This window comes from Gastrolobium bilobum, unplaced genomic scaffold (genome assembly GCF_033153095.1).
Source record: "Gastrolobium bilobum isolate Gb01-03AN ecotype WA unplaced genomic scaffold, APGP_CSIRO_Gbil_v1 utg7904, whole genome shotgun sequence".
Lineage (NCBI taxonomy): Eukaryota > Viridiplantae > Streptophyta > Magnoliopsida > Fabales > Fabaceae > Gastrolobium > Gastrolobium bilobum.
The window spans coordinates 80,071-100,124 of record NW_026899548.1 but is presented as its reverse complement, the minus strand read 5'-3'; the positions used below and the strand labels follow the sequence as shown (position 1 = coordinate 100,124).

At 36.0% G+C, this 20,054-nt stretch overlaps 4 protein-coding genes across 5 annotated transcripts; 3 read left to right on the top strand and 1 right to left on the bottom strand.

The window, feature by feature from the left end:
- The first annotated feature begins 800 nt into the window (after window positions 1–800).
- On the top strand, window positions 801–5,667 carry LOC133291298 (L-ascorbate oxidase homolog). The gene is made up of 8 exons (XM_061489538.1): window positions 801–1,096; window positions 1,301–1,410; window positions 3,540–3,810; window positions 3,889–3,991; window positions 4,125–4,470; window positions 4,785–5,150; window positions 5,235–5,313; window positions 5,455–5,667. Exons 1-8 carry the CDS (start codon window positions 956–958, stop codon window positions 5,665–5,667), a joined length of 1,629 nt encoding a protein of 542 aa, XP_061345522.1. The 5' UTR covers window positions 801–955.
- A 1,090-nt stretch (window positions 5,668–6,757) lies between these two features.
- On the top strand, window positions 6,758–10,638 carry LOC133291297 (uncharacterized). The gene is made up of 6 exons (XM_061489537.1): window positions 6,758–7,228; window positions 7,406–8,059; window positions 8,341–8,790; window positions 9,687–9,859; window positions 9,956–10,139; window positions 10,293–10,638. Exons 1-6 carry the CDS (start codon window positions 6,824–6,826, stop codon window positions 10,380–10,382), a joined length of 1,956 nt encoding a protein of 651 aa, XP_061345521.1. The 5' UTR covers window positions 6,758–6,823; the 3' UTR covers window positions 10,383–10,638.
- A 103-nt stretch (window positions 10,639–10,741) lies between these two features.
- Window positions 10,742–13,321, bottom strand: LOC133291299 (uncharacterized). Of its 2 annotated transcripts, none has more exons than XM_061489540.1 (7): window positions 13,166–13,321; window positions 12,792–13,050; window positions 12,579–12,698; window positions 12,343–12,501; window positions 11,796–11,968; window positions 11,330–11,435; window positions 10,742–11,038 (listed from the first exon to the last, which is right to left on the bottom strand). In XM_061489540.1, exons 2-7 carry the CDS (start codon window positions 13,020–13,022, stop codon window positions 11,009–11,011), a joined length of 819 nt encoding a protein of 272 aa, XP_061345524.1. In that variant the 5' UTR covers window positions 13,023–13,050; window positions 13,166–13,321; the 3' UTR covers window positions 10,742–11,008. The 2 variants fall into 2 exon arrangements, with proteins under 2 accessions (XP_061345524.1, XP_061345523.1); XM_061489539.1 differs by having other exon boundaries at window positions 10,743–11,038; window positions 12,579–12,701.
- Window positions 13,322–14,552: 1,231 nt separating this feature from the next.
- On the top strand, window positions 14,553–17,691 carry LOC133291284 (aminomethyltransferase, mitochondrial-like). Its single transcript, XM_061489520.1, has 4 exons — window positions 14,553–14,688; window positions 15,367–15,940; window positions 16,648–16,766; window positions 17,027–17,691. The coding sequence occupies exons 2-4, from the start codon at window positions 15,383–15,385 to the stop codon at window positions 17,571–17,573; spliced, it is 1,224 nt and encodes a 407-aa protein (XP_061345504.1). The 5' UTR covers window positions 14,553–14,688; window positions 15,367–15,382; the 3' UTR covers window positions 17,574–17,691.
- The last annotated feature ends 2,363 nt before the right edge of the window (window positions 17,692–20,054 follow it).

Here is a 20,054-nt window from a genome sequence, read left to right as displayed (position 1 = left end):
AAAATTGTAATATTTATAATGAAATAAAAAATAAATATAGCTTTAATAATAATTTCTTTATAAACAAGTTTATTTTAAGGGTTTTATTAGTGTTATGTAATATAATGTAAGTGTTGTTTCCAACTCTCACATCAAAAGGAATAGCGAAAGTGGAATGATGAAAGAGAAAGAAAAATATGTAGACCCCACCTCTTTAATGTGTGTGTAAGAAAGTGAAGTTATATTATGTTAAATGATAAACATGAAACCCTTGTTTTAATCTATGCGAGTCTTTAGCATTGTTCGGACAAGTTTCGTACAATTCCGCTTTCCCAGGAAACAACTCCACTAACGCAAAAATATCTAAACATAAAAAAATAATAATTATTTTTTCATGTGTAATTTATCACCATGTTTAGTCAGAAGATTATATCCATATTATCTTAAGTCAATGATATTAAGAGATGAGAGAGAATAAATATTAAAATAAAAAATTATAAAATCATAATTATTGACTTGCACATTGATAACTAAGATTATCTCAAATGACATAAACATATTATTTAATATATGAGAGGATTCATTTAAAAAATACAAACAAAAAAATATAAAGGCAAAAGTAAATTAGTGGTAATAAAAAATGAGAGATAAATATTAAAATAAAAAATTACAAAATCATAATGATTAATACGTACATTTACTACTAAAATTCTCTCAAATTACATCGTCATATTATTTAACGAGGATTCATTTAAAAAAAATATAAAAAAAAGTATAAGGGCAAGGGGAAGCCAGAAAAAGTGAGACAGTTTATAGTAGTAGACTTGGTAGTAAGTTCTCTTGTCCATTTTTTAACTGGCGCTTAGATCTTTGTTTTACAACAATGAACAGATCTATCATATAGAGCTTCACATTACAAGCAAGCAACAAGTTAACACTCTTCCTGTTTTGGTGTTTTGCACTGAGTGTATACAAAATGAGACCATGGGATGTTCTCTCTTCTTTCATTCTTCTTGTCACATTCCTTCTTACTTCCGTCAACTGTGAAGACCCATATAGGTTCATCACTTGGAAGGTCACTTATGGTGACATCTACCCTCTTGGTGTTAAGCAACAGGTACTTCCATTATAACGCTTTCTCTTCTTTCCTTCTTTTCTTTCCAAGTAACTAACTGCAATTCTTGTTTCGTGTTGATCTTATGGTTCTGTTCTCCTGAGAAAGGAAATATTTTTTCGTATCTTTATTCTGAGCAAATGGACGGGTAGTCCTTCTTGAAGATGTTTGAGTTCAATGTGGTTCTTCTTCGTTTCAATTTTGCAGGGGATCTTGATTAATGGGCAGTTCCCGGGTCCTCAAATAGACGCCGTTACAAATGACAACTTGATTATCAGTGTTTACAACTACCTTAGAGAACCATTCCTCATTTCATGGTATATTCTTGTATCTCATTCCTACCTGCATTGTTGTGTTTTTGTTCATTTAGTCTTTGTCATGGAAGCGTGCGTGCCTTTTACAAAAGTAACATACGGGTGGAATACATGCTATTAATACTATCTTTTAATACCAGATTAAAGAAAAAAAAAAAAATAACATTAAAAGTTCCTCCCTTTTTTTCGAGCAAAACAATGTGTTTTGCTTCTAACTTCTCTAGTAGATCACGTGAACTTATTCGCTTTTTCCCCCGGACATAAGGTGTTCAGAACCCACATAAATTGGCATATTTGATTTATTAGGTGGTTAGTATGGTAGTTAAACAAAATCTTAGCCCATGAAAAAGGGGGTAAATCTTAAAATAAATGGGAGCACAGAGACTTGCTAGCGTATGTTGGTCTTTTTGGCCCCTTGTCGAATTACTCTTTTTATGGTAAATCCACTATCAAACAAACAGCCAATTATATATTGGACTCCATTTTAAATGGTGCTTTATGGCCTATATTAACTAACATTATGTTTATTAGACTGGCTGCATAAAAGGACTCATAATTATATTATTCTGTTTGAGCAGCTTGCAGTTGACTGGCTATATATATAGATCCATGTTATTAAAATAGTATATTTGAGTAGCGGGCAACGTAGGAAGGCGACCTAACACATTCAAGATGTCTTACCTACAACTACAATGAAATTTATTGGTATGGTTGAGTATATTTATACTCCTTAACTCCACAAAAGTGTCCATCCAATCCAACTAAACCATGTGAGCTATGACCCTCGGGGTGCTGCACTAAACATCCCTAGGACAGTGCTACATGAGTTGGTCTAAGTAAATATTATTTTTCACTTTACACAATAGGGATTGATTTATTGTTTAGCAATGCGAGTTTTGATTCTCAGATTTGAGTATGATCTCGTCCTAAATCTTTTATTTGATTTGATATGCAAAGTTTGATCATGTTCCTTTTGTAACAAAACAAAGCGCCAATTAAAAAAAGTTTGTGAATGATATAGAAACCTAAATGCAGCAGGAGTAACCTCATTTACAGTTTGTTGGAATTTGGGACAGGGTGGAATTACTGATATGATAGCATCAGATCATGGAGTTGCAAAATTGTTAATTTTTGAAGATGTGCTTACTATGCAAATCCATTATTGTGTCATTCTGCCCAACTATTAGAGAAATCTGTAAAGAACCAATTCAACCCAAAAGCTTAAGTTGATGGATGAGGGCTTTTTAATGGTTTGTACTATTCTCTAACACGCCCCCTCACACGAGAGCCCACTGGGCTTGAAGGGTGGACGATGCACAGGCTCACCTACCTGTGTGAAGAAAGAAATTCCACTAGAGAAAGTGGGCGGCGGCGAGGATCGAACCCATTCCATTAGAGAAAGTTGGGGGCGGTTAAGATCGAACTCGGAAAATGAGGCTCTGATATCATGTAAAGAACCTTGGGATACACCACCCCAAAAGCTAGCTCAAAGGGTGGGAGTACCCAAGGCCTTATAAACTCCACATTAGTTGCTCATATAACTAATGTGGGACTATATATCTCAACAAAATCCAATATTAAACCATTAATGTGGCCCCTACACATACATAATACCTTGAGCTTTTAGGTGAGATGATTGTTTAAAATGGTATGAGCCCATGATCAAGTGGTCATGAATTTGATCCTCACCACGCCAAATGGTGTGTGAGGGAATGTGTTAGAGAAGTTTAGTATAAAACAATTAACGTGTCCCTTACTTAATAGCTTGATTGTAAAATTCTTCATAACATTTTTAGGCATGAACCTGATCAACGATTCAACTTAAAATGGAATGGAATTGTACTCCCTCTTGAGTGTGTTTCTTGCAAAATAATCAAGGTTCTTTGTGAAGATAAACTTAAATGCAACATGGTTTAAGCTGATTAAATCAGATTTCATGAATGAATGTATATGCTAACTCTTCAGAATTGATGGTTTTTGCTATTTCATCGTTTTATCTTATGTCCGATCAATAACAATAGTTTTATGAATTCTAACTAATTTAAGTGAATGATATAGTTTATTCACTTAGCAGAAAGAAATGGTTATATTTGGTTGGAATTTGATGGTGTTAAGGTATCTATCTCCTGCAGGAATGGCATACAGCATAGGGGTAACTCATGGCAAGATGGAGTCTTTGGCACGAGCTGTCCAATCCCACCGGGGAAGAACTTCACTTATGCTCTCCGGGTGAAAGACCAGATTGGTAGCTTTTTCTACTTCCCATCTCTTGGAATGCATAAAGCTGCTGGAGGATTTGGTGGCATCAGAATTTGGAGCCGCCCTCTCATTCCTGTCCCTTTCCCTCCTCCTGCAGGGGACTTTACCATACTGGCCGGAGATTGGTTCAAGATAGACCACCATGTAAGCCCTTTGTATTTATAAAAATATCTTCCTCTTTCCCATTCATCCTCCCCTTAATGCTTACTTCTGTTATTTTAGAGACTAAGACGAGTACTAGAGAATGGTCATAATCTCCCCTTCCCTGATGGGCTTCTTATCAATGGACGGGGTTGGAATGGAAACACATTCACTGTTGATCAAGGTAGGTACCCAAATAACTTGTGATTGATTTTAAAACACTTCTGAACTTTCTTATACTGTGCTACAAGTCTACAACTGTAAGTTGTCAAACGCATGCCTTTCATTACACCATTTTTTCAATGTTTTATCTGCAGGTAAGACTTATAGATTCAGGATATCAAATGTGGGGCTCACAACATCCATCAACTTCAGGATCCAAGGGCACAACTTGAAACTTGTGGAGGTAGAAGGATCTCATACCCTCCAAAACAGCTATTCAAACCTTGACATCCATCTGGGACAGTCCTATTCTGTGCTGGTCACAGCTGATCAGCCTGTCAAGGATTACTATGTAGTTGTCTCGACAAGGTTTACCAGACAGATACTCACAACAACTGCCGTTCTTCATTACAGCAATTCACGCACGGGGGTTTCTGGTCCTGTTCCTCCAGGGCCTACCCTTGGTATCACTTCGTCTATATATCAGGCCAGAACTATCCGGTACTCTTTTGCTCGCTTATTTCTATTTTCTTGAAGCCTATATATCTACTGCCTATGGTGTTTATCATTTTGGATCAAACTTCTAGTAGTTTAAAAAATATATGTTTCTCATAAATACCTTGAGTAATACGCAAGTAGTTACTTTTTTTAAGTACTGAACCAATATTTAATGGGAGTCCAGGTTTATTCCATCTGGAGCAATATAATCACTCCATTTTAAAGATCAATCTAGAAGAAGTAACAAGAGTAGAATCAGTACTTTTGAATTAGCTAGCCAATAACTACTTGTTCTGTTTTAATGCTCCTCATACCAGCTGGAACCTGACAGCAAGTGGACCAAGACCAAACCCTCAGGGATCTTACCACTATGGATTGATCAATCCCACTCGAACCATCATGCTTGCAAACTCTGCACCTTATATCAATGGCAAGCAGAGGTATGCTGTCAACAGTGTCTCATATTTAGCACCAGATACCCCATTGAAACTTGCTGACTACTTCAACATCCCTGGAGTTTTCTATGTTGGAAGCATTCCTACCAACCCCACCGGAGGCAATGGCTACCTCCAAACTTCTGTCATGGGGGCTAATTTCCATGAATTTGTCGAGATTGTGTTCCAAAATTGGGAGGATTCTGTGCAGTCATGGCATATTGACGGCTATTCCTTCTTCGTTGTAGGGTAAGCTTGCAGGTACATTATTATTTAAACTAATTCTTTGTCTGAATTCTAGTTATCTAACGTATCATTTTGTGAGATGAATAGGTTCGGTAGCGGGCAGTGGACAACTGAAAGTAGAGCACGCTACAATCTTAGAGACACTATTGCTAGATGCACCACTCAGGTATAAAGCATGGACCGAGTGTCCTACTCCTATTGATGATTAACTAAACCGTTTAAAAAAACTACAGTTGAGCTACAAACCATTCTGATGCTTCCATTTTTTTTTTTTTTTTTTTAATTTTCCTTTCTCAATTGAACTCAGGTTTACCCGAAATCATGGACTGCAATATACATGGCTTTGGACAATGTGGGAATGTGGAACATAAGGTCTGAGAACTGGGCAAGGCAGTACTTGGGACAGCAATTTTATCTGAGGGTATATACATCTTCCAAGTCATGGAGAGACGAAAATCCTGTCCCAAAGAATGCTCTTCTATGTGGCAGGGCAAGTGGTCGTCGCACAAGGCCTTTCTAATTTAGGTTAAAATGCATTGGATAGCTTCATGTCACGAGAGGGTGGCATATTATTTATGTGTGTAATTTTATAGTATACGTGATGAGAGCTCACCTTGAGCTTCCAGTTATTTATCTGTTAGTCTCATTTTTTTTTTTATTTTTTTTTGACGGATGATGAGGTATTTGCAGGGGTATTAAGTATGAACATTAATGTATTAATAAATCAAATGCTGAAGAATAAAGTCAGCATTTTTCGAAGTGTATGAAGAAACTGTCTGGGCTCAAATACACCCGTGACTCCACGCAGCACGGTGTTTGTTTTGAACGTGCTCGTGACCCAATATACGTATATATATATATATATATATATATATATATATATGCAAACTAGCTAGCTTGTATACCAGTTCATTTCACGGCTTGTTTTTAAATAGTTAACTTATAATAAGTAAATATAATTAAATACGCAAGGCTTGAAGAATGTAAATAATCAGATGTAGAGGTAGAGAGCACACTAAGAACATAATGTTACTTAGTATATTTAATAGTAACAATAATGCTGCGTATTTCTCAGCTAACTTACAAAGAGTTGTGAGGATACTGTTGCTCGAGATGAATTAATTGCAGAATTCACCTTGCTCTATTACTGGTACTCTTAAAAAAAATGAGTATCTGCATACTTATACATTTATTCTGATGCTATGTTACTTGTTAAAGAACACTTAACATTCTATATTAAATACTGCTAGTCAATTAAAAAAATGAATACTTTTTGAATTCCTAATATATCATATTATGTTATTTAAAGTTTAATACTTACTTTTTTTTTTCTCAATTCCTTAACCGATGTGTGCACACTATTTAACAAATTTTCGTGCCGTTTCTCACAACCCAACACAAACCTATGTAGTATGTACCCTATCATTAGCAAAAGCCACTAAGGCCCAACTTAACGAGCGTGGGTAATAATTGGACTCACAGCAGCTATAGCCTGGGCTTTCGTTAGTAGAAGCCCAATTTTAATTACAGGCCCAACTTAATCAAAACCCTTCTTCAACCCTCAACTTCAACCTGAACGAACAGGTTCAGTTCTGACTAAACGAAACGGGGCAACGCAGCATCGTTTGGCTCTTCTCCACAGTCGCCTCCGTTCACGGTGGTCCTAACCAAGAGACATGGCGGACGTGGTGCAGTACAGATTGGAGCGCATGCTCGACGAGCTCGATGATCTGGAGCAGCGTGGCCTCTTCAGCCGCCGCGAGATTGCGGAAATCGTGAAGCAGAGGCGAAAATTTGAGTACAGGCTTAAGCGGCCGAGTCCTCTGAAGCAGGATTTTTTGGCTTACGTGGAGTACGAGACTCAGCTGGATGCCCTCCGCAGGCTCCGGAAGAGGTCGGCGGCGCGCGAGTTGAAGAAGCAAGGGAACAAGAAGTTAAAGAAATCAAAGTCTGATTTCGCTGGCTTGCTCAGGATTATGGAGATTTATGAGCTCGCTTTGAAGCGTTACAAGGGAGACATTGACCTCTGGTTTCGGTACCTTGAGTTTTGCAGACAGAGAAAAAATGGCAGGATGAAGAAGGTAACTTTATGTTAGTTAGTAACCTAGATTTTGATTAAATGTGATGTTGGGTTCTTGGAATGAAGCATAGACACTGACATAGTGACATGGACACGCCAAATTTTGTTCATAGGATTTTGCCTTCATTGTTTTTTTTTTTTTTAAGCCTGTGAACATTTTCCATTTTAATTTTTGCAGGCCCTGGCAAAAGTTATTCGGTTTCACCCAAAGGTCCCGGGAGTTTGGATTTATGCTGCAGCTTGGGAGTTTGATCATAACTTAAATGTTGCAGCTGCTCGTGCTTTAATGCAGGAAGGTCTCAGAGTTTGTCCAACATCTGAAGACCTTTGGGTAGAGTATCTTCGGATGGAGCTTACATACATTAACAAGCTAAAGGCCAGGAAAGTTGCTTTAGGTGAGGATGAGGGGACTCTGACCCATGATCCTAGAAGTGCTGATGAAAAACAATGGAGAGATGAAAACAAAGAGCTGTTTATGTCTCTTAATGAAAAAGAGAATAATGATGGAGCAAACATTGAAATTGATGAATCAAAGAAAAAACCGGAATTATTTGAAGAGCATGGTATGAACATTTTTCGAACTATCTACCATGGAGCAGTTGAAGCTGTCCCTTCAAGTCTAAGTCTTAGGAAGCGGTTTTTTGAAATATTGGAGGGCACAAACTTAGCACATTCTGAAGATATGTGTAAGGAGATACTGAATGACATGAAGAGGGATTTTTCAACAGATCCAGAATTCTGGGACTGGCTTGCAAGGCATGAATGTGATCTTGAAAATGTGCCGGAGATAAGTGAAGAAGTCATAATTTCCCAGGTGCAAAAGGCAATTGAGGTATGAATCTGTGAGAACTACTGAAACCGTTGGGTGCAATGTATTTGAGTAAATGCTTTTCTTGTGACTGAGATTTATGAATGATTTAACTTGAAACTAGGAAAAGCAAGCATATTGTGATCATGGAGGTTACTATGATAACCCTATTTTTCCTATACCCCTGCATCAAAGAACAATACTGTTTGGATAGGGGCTACTGCAGAATTTTTCTGTGATTTTCTTTTTTGGTGTGCCTATATTGGTCTAATGAAACCTTGGGCCCTTTTTGTTTTGTTTTGTAGATTTATGAGGAGGCTTTGAAAAGTTTGCCTTCAGGAACTATGTTTAGTTTGTATGGAAATTTTCTAATGGATATTGCAGCTCCTAAAGAAGGAGAAACCAATATAACTGGGTCATCAGGTCATGCTGGAGACTATATATCACATCTCCTGTCAATATATGAAAGGGCTGAAAGCATGGGGTGTGTTACTGAAGATCTTTCTTGCAAGCATGTGTCCTTACATTTGCAATTGAGACAGTTGAATGAGGCCAGGAAACTGGCAGCAAAGCTTTGCAGTGGAAAACTTGCTGAGTCGGTACAGTTATGGGAATTAAGAATCACTATAGAAATTAGATGCATCACAAGAAGTTCTTCTCCACCAAGGGATGCTGATTTGCTATCCCTCTTTGAACTCCTTAGACAAATTTTGGTGAAAGTGCCTGTTTCAAAATCAGAGAACTTGTGGGTAAAGGTATGTTGTCACCACCTTTTTATGTTTCTTCTCTCTTGGAGGGAGCCATGTCTTGTATAAAATCTGCTTCAATCAAATCAGTTTTGACCTGAATTTCTGTTGCCTCTGGGTTTAATTTATAAAATACTTGTTTGTTCTTTGATGATTGAATTTTTGAACACTTTCCTGGTTAGAATTACTTGGCTTACTTTTTCCTATACAGTATCCATATGTTTCTCCTGGAGAAGATTAAATGTTTGTTGGTTATTGTTAAAGTAACGATTCATGAAACTCCAAAAATATCGTCTCAAAATGATTTATTTCGAAGTTGGATTTTGATTTATTTCTTGTTAGCAGTTAGCTGTTAGACTTAACCAAGAGATTCTTAGTAGATTCTGTTAGTAATTGATGTGCAGTTACTGCCAGTTGTCTGTTAGATCTATATATTAGTGCTGTTCTCTGTAATTGAGATTCAGAAAAGAATAGGATTTTAGTTTCAGATTCGGAACATGTTTCCTTTCATATATTTATCTCTTAACCTTCCTTCATTTTCCTTAATTTTCTTTCATTTTCTCTCACTTTCCTTCTCTGCACCATAACCTCTAATGTTTCTCTTGTCTTGTAATTTGCCATTTGAAACTGAAGTTGGGGTTCGTTTCTTCTTGTCTTTCAATTTCACTAAGCATTGAATTTTGTTTTCTGCCCTCACATGGATGATATTTGGAGATGATTACATCTCCTTAATGCTGAAAATCTTTATTTTTAGCCCCAACATTCTGTGTTATTAATTGTTCATGCATTTTTTCTTTATTCAGTTCAGCTTGAATTGATTTTTCCTTCACTTGTACTGTTTTGTATACTATTAAATCCACGGAGTTCTTAAATCAGTTCATCTTTCTAACTGTCACACAATACAGGCTCTTAAATTCTATGCTAATCAAAGACAGTATTTTGATAAACTGGTGGAGATTTCTGTTTTTTCTTTGGCCAGAGATGGTGGCAGTGAAAATGGATTTTCCCTTTCTTTTGCCATTGTAAGTTTTATACTTCAAAAGGATGGAATTCAGCAGGCCAGAGATTTCTATAAACGGTATTTGCTGTAGAATTACCTCCGGGTGTTGTTTTTATTTTGACGGGGATGTTTTCTGTCTTGTATCTATAATTCTTCAACTTGTTCTCGTTGCAGATTTCTAGCTTTACCTCATCCTGGCCTTGCTTCATATAGAAATTGCATTGACCTGGAAACAAACCTTGCATCAGTAGGAGATAACGATGGTCTAGTAAATGCCAGGAAATTATATGAATCTGCTCTTGCAACTCATGACCAAAATGTCAGCTTGTGGCAAGATTACTATAGTATGGAGACCAAGGTAAAGTTTTATTTTTCTTGTTCTGGCATGACTGCTGCTGAAACCGACAAAGTATGTCTTAAATTTTAAATTCTTTGCTGGAGTATTTGGATAGCGTAGCATTCAAATCAAATGATGCATCCATGACTTTATTTTTTGGGGCTGATTATGCAGATGGGAACATCAGAAAAAGCTTCTGCTGTCTATTGGCGTGCAAGGAGAATACTCAAAGATGCTAGTAAATTTGTTGCTTCAGATTTGTAATATTTTCTAAATTAAGATCATGGCTATTGGAATTCAATTTTGACCACTTTTATTATAATATAACATGCACCCGTGTGCGTATGCCGGGTCTTGCTAATGAGTAGTAGTTAAATTTATGTACATGTAATTTCAAAAAAAAAAAAAAAAATTTATGTACATGTACTCATTCATGAGTGGAGCCAGCACGCTTTTAAAAAACTATCGAATCTGATATCGGCGTGTCACCGCGTGTAGGCATCTTCAGTTGCAGGAGGAAAAATAATTGCGAAGTAGATACAATAAGGTGAGCGGAAAGTGTTGTGTTAATATAATTTTAAAGATAAACTAAAACACTCAATCAATGAATGGACCAACTGACAATTAATTTTCCTCCAATTTTATGTTATACATGAGGCAAGCGAATAAATAAGGACGTTATATATAATGTGACGCCTAATAAAATGTACAAAATATAAATCCATGTCAACGTATTTAACATAAGAAGACTCCATGCTATTTAGTTTTTTCTTTGCTTTCCTTTTTAATCTCCTAAATGGCACGGTGTTGCCATCCTCGTTAGCAAATATGGAATTCAACTGAACGTGGGGAGGAGTTGTTGGGAAACGGATTTAACTTGATCTCACGCTCTATACTCTCGGCCACTGTGGACTCACTACCTGCAACAGCCAATTCACCACATGTAAATTTTGTATCTATTCTTCTAATATGAGCACGATTCGTGAGACACTATAGAATAATCGTCTCTAAAATATACAGTTGATCATCTTATTCTTCTCTAATTACTATTTTTTTTATCAAGTTAAAATTCCAGTAAACGAACCAATGTGAGATCCATGTTCCTCCCTTAATCTGATCATATCACGGATTGATCAATAAACATGTCAAACGCTCAAATACATTGTGGTCCCTATGTTACTAATAATAATCACAAAACATAAATTCCTAACCTCGAGTGTGCTAAAGATTAAACGCATCCGGCTAGCAACAACTGACGGTTTCTCAGCTTGACCCATCACAGCCGTTTGCTCTAGTTGAAGAGTCTTCACAGGAAGCCTTCAATAAACACATAGTAAGCAATACTGTGAACTTCCAATAGGCTTTTGTTGCTTGAAAACTTTAGTTAATGCACCACAGCCAAGTAAGAGAACAAAATTACCCACTAAATGAGTTGAAGACATTTAAAATAGTAGTAAGTAGCAACAACAACGATTCTGGTAGACAATATTCATTTTGGGAAGCCTAACATTCAGAATTGACAGCTATCAAAACTCACACAACTACAAGTATGCAAAAAAAAGAAAAAGGGAGAAGAAAGAAGGGGGGTTGAACTTCAAAAAAAAAAAAAAGGAAGAAGAAAGAGGGGGGGTTGAACTTAAAAAAAACAAAACAAAACATGCAAGCATGGCATCTCACCAAGCCATTCCCTTCATATAATATGCATTTGCTATCAGAGCACAAAAGCCTTTCCACTGAAGTCTCACTTCATCTGACACCGGAGGTGTAGATGACCATCTAACAATAGTTGGTTGGGGTGTACACAAGATGGTGATGAATATAATGCTTAACCAGAGAATGCACTCGTCAACCTGCATGACATAGAAAATCCAGAATAAGACAACATATCAGAATTCATGACCAACAAAATAAAGTTAATGTTTGTGGGCTGAGGCAGCCTCTTTGCCTCTAGAATACTGAAGATTGAAATGTTCCGAAGATAAATTGAAGAGACTTGGCTTTGAAACACTAAGATGAGGCTCTTTAGATATAGAGGCAAGCCTGTCTCGATGAATTTGGTGGACATGAGGGAGAAAATCAGAAAAATCTCCCTCCTTTACATAAACACTGAATTAAGCTCTGACAATATTCTTAAGGCTAATCCTCTAAAGAAATTCTTGTGACGATCATGATTCAGGACTTCGAATTAGCTGAACCAAGTGGTTAAAATCGAAGAAGAACTGACCTCCTCTGAGATTATGTTAGATTTCAAGCTTGTGCTTCCACCATAACTTTTCATTGCTTCAATTTCAAAACCAGAGTCCTTCATATCAGCAAGTTCTTTCCTCAATCCTTCATCAGTGCATCCAAGTGCATATGCATTTACCCCAGCAGTGATGAACTCCTGGGATTGAAATTAAAACAGACAAATTAGTTAAGTGTGTGAAGGAAGAAGTATTGCAAGTAAGGCAAAGGAAATACTTTTAGATTGTCAGCGCCACCACGATCAATGAAATTCCTGTATCGCCTAAACAAGCTGATGGCTATGTTACGTGAAGAACGATACTCATCCTCTGATGAAATGGAATCACGTGACCCACACTGCTGCCATGCCAAAACATCTCAATCACCAAATACAAGGAAGGAATAAATGATAATAATTAATGAAACCCATTTTATGAAGAGCATGCTTACCAGCCATTTATGTGTTGCAACATGATGGAATAGATGGTGCTTATCATATATCCCAGAGGCAGAGAAGGAGGAACTATGAAATAAGTTACTACAAGGACTACCAAAAGGTTTAGGAAAAGAAGGATTACAATTCACGAAATTAACATTATTGGTATATGTTTGACGGACAGAAGCTGAATCTTGATATAAATGAGACTTTAGAATAGCTCTGGGAGCATACGCCGGTAGCATCTTTGAACCATGATATTATTATTGTTCCCTTCCAAATAACCAATACATAAATAAATAAATAAATAAATAAATAGAAAGGGAAATGAAATAAATTAAAACATGAGGAAGAAAATAAAATGGGGCTTGGAGAGGGAGAACGATACCTGTTGGGGAGGGTAAGCTTAGGAATAACTCATCCAGCAAATAGAAATAGCAATAGAGGCAAAGTGAGTTAGAGGGTTGGGTTTGGTAAAGAGAAAAATATATTTTATAGAGAAGAATCAGAATCAGAGAAACGAAACGAAACGGGGATTGAAGGGAACCACGAATTCTATGAATGGTTTCAGGCTGCCAGGGATCGCTTTCTCGCTTTCATCATCGCTTTCAATATCATATCATTTATTTCAATTCTGGCTTCCTCTCCTTCCCCTCTCTGCCTACGTGTACTGTATCCAAACTATGTTTTTCCATTTTTCTTTTCTGCTCCTGAGATCATTATTAATATTAATAAAGAGAGCTTATATTTACAATTTCTTGCCATTATTTTTATGATTATTGAATTAATAACTCTCTTTTAGTATTATTTTACGAAGGGAGATATTCTTATTATAAAAAATATCCACTACCAACTCATTTCCTCCATAATTACCATTGGATCAAAAAGAAAAAATATTAAAAAAAATTGAAGAAAGAAAAAATATTAATCTAATGAAGATTATGGAAATAATGAATTGGTAGTGAATTTTTCTAGTAGTAAGAATATCCCCTCTTATTTTATAACTATTTATTTAATTTTGAGACAACAACCGGTTATAAGAGATTATAAAAATAAACCCAATGGATGCAGCTCAGTTGGTAACTTGGCACTGAGTTAGTGGGGTTGGATATGTGTTCGATTCCTGCTGAATGCATTCTTGGGGAGGGGGCTGAACCTTTAGCCATCACTGCTCCCTCGCACTCCGGATTAGTCCCATAGCCGGCTCAAAGAGTCGAAGCTCGTGGGGATACCGGAGGGAGCCAACTCGTCTCAAAGAGATAATTAGGGCTAGGTAACTCCAAAAAAAAAAAAGAGATTATAAAAATAAATAAATATTAGAAGTATAAGCTTCTTGGATTAATACGAGAAATGTTGAATTATATTTTGGTTTATCTCTCTCTCTTTTTTTTAATTTTTAATTTTTTAACTTATTTTTTTTATAATTTAAAAAATATAATACAATTCAGAACAGTCTCTGTTTTATTACCATCATTATTTTGAAGTGCATCCGGAGGCACCAATACCAAATTTGCTTCCTCCAAAATGGTAATTGGCCTGGGAGTGTTAGTGTTAGTGTTCTACTTCTACCACTCACTAATGATGGGGTGTCATCGGCTCTCTCTATTCGGGAAGAGGAATACCTCACCTCTCAACAATCAACATCCTCGCATCGCATGTACCCACCAACTTGCTCTTTTTCTTTTTTCTTCATTTAAAAATATTTTGTAATTTTCGTCCAACTCCAACACATAAAAGCGAGCCTCTTGTTTCATACACACATAATAAATATATATATGATCACACAGAGAGAGAGAGAGAGAGAGAGGTTATCTGTCAGACCCTTCTCTATTGTACTACTGCAGATGCTCATTTGGGCTCCCAGATTTGCTTCATTCTGAACAACTCCCTACACACAACAAACCAATCTTTGTCAGTGCTGTGCTCTACCCTTCTTTTTACTTTTTTCTCTGTTGCATTTTGCCATGTGGGTGGCTTTTTTCTTTTCTTTTTTTTTCTGTCCTCATTTAAACGTATAATTATGATCTGTATATTTGGTTGCTGAGTTTGGAAGGATCTCGAAATTAAAATTTAGGTCCAGACAAATGGTGAAAATTTGGTTTGTGTATGATTCTGAGTGCGTGGTGTGTTGTGGGTGATAAACAATCTCTTTTTATTGTAACTAATATTATTTTTCTAATATGATATGGTTGATCCTCTATGCCATATTTCGTCTGCCATGTTGCAGTGATATTTTGATTCAATTTTTGAGTTCTGCAAAATGTCCTGGTTTCGATTTTCTATGATACTTTTTTCTTTGAAATGTTATGTACGAATGTTTGATGAAAGGTTGTTGGGTTGTTTGAGTACACTAGGTACGATCGCTCTGATCGTTGTTGTCTCTGCCAGCAATGCCTCCAAATATCTTGTTTCAGTTTTGACCTGGAAATTTTGGCTCATTGTGGGCAGGGAGAGTAACGTAATGTCCTTTGTCACAACCATACTTACTATATGAGAAATGACATGATTCCATTACCATGACATGAAATCCTGCGACCCCTATCACTGAAGTGTGTCAATAACTTATTATTTTAACCTTTTGTTCCTCAGATAATTTGCTTAGAAAATGAGGGGGGGCTTGTGGCAACTTGGCCAATCAATCACTCGCCGTCTTGCCCATGGAAATAAGAAGGCTGTTGCTCGTCGATGTTTATCCACAGAAGCTGAGCTGAAAAGGACTGTATTTCATGACTTCCATGTTGCTAATGGTGGGAAGATGGTTCCATTTGCTGGATGGAGCATGCCAATCCAATACAAGGATTCAATCATGGACTCGACCTTAAACTGTAGGCAGAATGGTGCCCTTTTTGATGTTTCCCATATGTGTGGGCTAAGCCTCAAGGGAAAGGACTGTGTCCCATTCCTTGAAAAGCTAGTCATTGCTGAGGTTGCTGGGCTTGCCCCTGGAACTGGGACATTGACTGTATTCACAAATGAAAAGGGAGGGGCAATTGATGATTCAGTGATTACTAAGGTGAAGGATGACCACATATACCTGGTTGTGAATGCTGGGTGCAGGGATAAAGATCTGGCTCATATTGAGGAGCATATGAATGCATTCAAGGCCAAAGGTGGTGATGTGTCATGGCACATCCACGATGAAAGATCTCTACTTGCTCTGCAGGTCATTTTTCACACTCCTATTCGTTGGCATCATGCTAATGCACTTTTAACTTGTTTATTTGTTATGTAATATCTATCTCCTGCTGCTTCTGAGGGGTTTTTTTTTTTTTTTTTTTTGGGATCTGTATTTTAGTTGTTAAGATCTAAAACATACGGCAAGATTTTATCCACTCCTTTTTTTTCCCCTTTCTAAGATAGAAAATGTTTAATTTTAATCTTCAATTGTTAACTTTCCTCTATCTGTTTCACTCCGATGGCTGTAATGTGTTCTAGACTTTAAAACAATGATTATGAAGAGATAATTCAGTATACTCTCATGTCACCTGTGAACTGAATCAGAATGTGAGATTCAGATCTCTTTCCCAAACAGGTCAAGTATGTCGATCTAAAGGAGATAAATGAGACGATGGTATGGACCAAAGCTCCGTTAGGTTCTGACCGGATAGGTCCATCAGGCCAGACCAGAACAACCTGCACTGTTTATCTTTTGGTGTAATGTCACATACCTTTGGGCTATAATGCTTGTTATCTTTTCCTCACAGTAAAAAATAATAAAACTTTGTTTAGTGCGGTCATTAAATGATTATGATTCACTTACTTGGTGGTGATTTGAACTCGTGTTAATTGACAAATAAATTGTGGGGTTTTTAAATTATTGAATTGTTCCTCAATGTAACATCTAAAGTATTCTTGTTGTCTCTGGAGCAGGGTCCTCTTGCTGCCCCTGTTCTTCAACACCTGACAAAGGAGGATTTGAGCAAGCTATACTTTGGGGAGTTCCATGTGTTGGATATCAATGGCTCACAGTGCTTTCTCACACGGACAGGGTATGATTTTCTTGTTGTTTTCTTCCACCAGCATCAGCAATTTATTCTTCAAAGTTCATCCGAATTATAAGCAGGCTACCTGAAATCTCATCTTGTGTCTTGCCTTTCCTTTCTAAGATACAGTAATTTTCTTTTAGTGACTAAAAAATTGTAATTTTGTTGTGTATGTGTGTTATTAGCACAAAGTTTCCCAGGGACACCTTGCTTAATCCCAGTGGTTATACTATGCTTAATAACACTTTATTCACTGAGATTTTCAGGTATACTGGAGAAGATGGATTTGAGATCTCAGTTCCTTCAGAGTATGGAGTAGATCTTGCTAAGGCAATACTGGAAAAATCTGAAGGGAAGATAAGATTGACAGGATTGGGTGCTAGAGATAGTCTAAGACTTGAAGCTGGATTGTGTTTATATGGCAATGACTTAGAACAGCACATTACACCTGTTGAGGCAGGACTCACATGGGCTATAGGGAAGAGGAGGAGAGCAGAAGGTGGTTTTCTAGGAGCTGATATTATCCTGAAACAGCTTGAAGGAGGTCCTTCGATCAGGCGTGTTGGCTTGTTTTCTTCTGGTCCACCTCCTAGAAGCCACAGTGAGATTCAAGATGAAGGAGGCAAGAGCATTGGGGAAGTCACCAGTGGTGGATTCAGTCCTTGCCTCAAGAAGAACATAGCCATTGGATATGTTAAATCTGGATTGCACAAGGCAGGCACCAAAGTAAAGATTATTATTCGAGGAAAAGCCAATGAAGGAGTTGTTACAAAAATGCCATTTGTACCAACAAAATACTATAAGCCATCCTGATTTACTTCAGTATTTCACCTCAAACATTTTCCAGTTATTCCTTGTTGACAAATTTTTCCATAATCTGAGTGTTGAAGTAAATGTTATTGTCATTGTCTTTCTCACATCAAGTACAAGGCTTCTTGCATTAATAACTTGATTTCATTTGGAACATGTTTGAGTTGAATTCAACATGTTATCTTGAAATTTCCCGGCATTTTCCCCACCATTAGTAGAATATTACATTTTACATCCATGAAATATTAGAAGTTCAACTACGAGTATTAAAATTTCATCTTGGTTAGGACTTGGGAATAAGTCAAGTGAGAACTAGAGTGGGGCTAACGTTGAAAGCAATTTAGCTGCTGGATCATGATAGAGGGCCGTTGGGGGTGATAGGAGAGACTACTCTGAAGAGCAATGCTGTTAGCAATTCTGTTAAGAGGAAATCAAGGGCAAGAGGAAGTGGAATAGATAGGTTATTTTCAATAGCTTCTCTGATTGCTCTGTTCTTATCTTTCTTCTTTTGTTTTTTCTCGTTTACCAGTAGGATTATACTCTGTAGTGCTCATTATTCTTAGTAATTGTGACTGTTACTATTTTTTTTTCCAATTGGTGACAATATGTACTCCTTTGTACACTGAATACAAGTTGTTATGCTTGGATTCCTTTTTTTCTTCCCTGATTATCTGGTACCTAACATTCTTCTTTGTTTTTTAGCTCCCTTGAGTTTCCTGACTTAAATCGCAATTAGTAATGTCCATAGTGGTTAAAATCTCGATTTATTACTGCATTTTTATGTTTTTACAAAACATTTCTCCATCAAAATATTTTTACCAATATTCCAAGCGTTTTTTACGAATTTTTTTAAGTTAGGATTTTACGTTTGACAATTTTTTATTCCCCTTCTATTTCCTACCAAAAATCTAGTTTTTAAGTACCTTGGTCATATCTGTAATGCGGTCACTTACGAAGTTCCTTTTATTTTTGTGATATAACCATACTACATGTTATCTAAGGAAAAAAGAAAAGAAAAGATTGTTATGCTTTATGTTCAAAATAGGCGAGTTAGGTTCTAATGTCAGCTTGACATTCAAAATATTTCCGGGACATGATGATACTCATGTTCTAACGTTTGAGACTTACAAAGTACAGTGTGGACAGTTTTACGCACTATTCGTTCACCAAGCTCCCCAATTATGATTCTCACAATTGCTCGCAAGATGCGAATTTAGAACTATAGCTCATAATAATGCGAAGTTAGATTTACGTTGGTGTGAGTTTGGAGGTTTGGAGGGGAAGGAAAGGAAGAGAATCCAAGGGAGAGGAAGGAGAAGAAAGGAAAAAAAATTGAAGAGTATTCTCTCCCCTGGTTTGGGAGTTAAAAAAATGATAAGGGAGAAAAATAGAAGTTTACTCAGATAATTTTACCATTTTATTCAATTTCTAAAATAAATATAATTATTATATTTTAGAAATTAAATTAAATTTAAAATTTCTAACAAAATTATTTATGTACTTTTCACAATACTAAAAAAGATCATATTTTCGACGAAATTTCTACATTGCAAACGATGAAAAATTCATCAAAAAATTATTTTTTCGTCAGAATACTTTTCGTCGAAAAGTGGTGAAATTTTTATTTTTTCTCCATTAAAAATTTTATCAAAAAAAAATTTTCTATCAAAATTTTCGACGAAATTTAGTTTTCGTTAAAAGTTTTGACGAAAATAATTTCCTCCATCAAATGTTTTAAACGAAGAAAAAATTCTGTCAAAAATTTTGAAGGAATATTTTTCGTTCAAAATTTCGATGAAATTGTGTACTGAAAAAAATTTCGACTAAAATTGTTTTGTCAAAAATTGAGAGAAATGTTTTATTCAAAACTTTCGACGAAATTTAGATTCTGTAAAGAATTTTGACAGAATATTTTTTTCGTCAAATTTTTTTATCAAAATATTTTTCATCAAAATTTGTTACGAAAATATTTTCTGTCAAAATTTCTTGACAGAAATGTGTTCTGTTGAAAATTTTGCTGGAAATGTGTTTTATCAAAAAAGTTTAATGAAAATATGTTTGCCGAAAACTTTTGACAAATTTTTTTCCGTCAAAAATTTTCAATGAAAATGTGTTTCGTTGAAATTTTTGAGAAAAATATTTTTCGTCAAAAAATTTGATGAATATGTTTTTTTGTATAATATTTTGAGGGAAATGTTTTGACAAAATTTAGATTCCATAAAGAATTTTAACAAAAAAAAACTTTTCGTCAAAAGTTTTACAAAAATGTTGTTAGTCACAAATTTTGAAGGAAATATTTTTGTCGAAATTTTTTGCAGAAAATTTTGATTGAAATGTTTTTTGTACAAATTTTTGACATAATTATTTTATGTCGAAACTTTTTGATGAAAATGTGTTTCATCAAAATAATTTTGGACGAAAATATTGTCGTTGAAGTTTTGACGGAATTTAGATTCTATCAATATTTTTGAATGAATTTTTTTT

Coding starts and splice junctions, on each gene's coding strand:
- LOC133291298 (XM_061489538.1), top strand. CDS start 956: ATGAGACCATGGGATGTTCTCTCTTCTTTCATTCTTCTTGTCACATTC. Junction 1,097..1,300: donor CTCTTGGTGTTAAGCAACAG/GTACTTCCATTA, acceptor TCAATTTTGCAG/GGGATCTTGATTAATGGGCA. Junction 3,992..4,124: donor CACATTCACTGTTGATCAAG/GTAGGTACCCAA, acceptor TTTTATCTGCAG/GTAAGACTTATAGATTCAGG.
- LOC133291297 (XM_061489537.1), top strand. CDS start 6,824: ATGGCGGACGTGGTGCAGTACAGATTGGAGCGCATGCTCGACGAGCTC. Junction 8,060..8,340: donor AGGTGCAAAAGGCAATTGAG/GTATGAATCTGT, acceptor TTTGTTTTGTAG/ATTTATGAGGAGGCTTTGAA. Junction 9,860..9,955: donor GCCAGAGATTTCTATAAACG/GTATTTGCTGTA, acceptor TTCTCGTTGCAG/ATTTCTAGCTTTACCTCATC.
- LOC133291299 (XM_061489539.1), bottom strand. CDS start 13,022: ATGCTACCGGCGTATGCTCCCAGAGCTATTCTAAAGTCTCATTTATAT. Junction 11,436..11,795: donor TATATGAAGGGAATGGCTTG/GTGAGATGCCAT, acceptor TGTTTATTGAAG/GCTTCCTGTGAAGACTCTTC. Junction 11,039..11,329: donor TAATCTTTAGCACACTCGAG/GTTAGGAATTTA, acceptor TGGCTGTTGCAG/GTAGTGAGTCCACAGTGGCC.
- LOC133291284 (XM_061489520.1), top strand. CDS start 15,383: ATGAGGGGGGGCTTGTGGCAACTTGGCCAATCAATCACTCGCCGTCTT. Junction 15,941..16,647: donor GATCTCTACTTGCTCTGCAG/GTCATTTTTCAC, acceptor TCTCTGGAGCAG/GGTCCTCTTGCTGCCCCTGT. Junction 16,767..17,026: donor TGCTTTCTCACACGGACAGG/GTATGATTTTCT, acceptor TGAGATTTTCAG/GTATACTGGAGAAGATGGAT.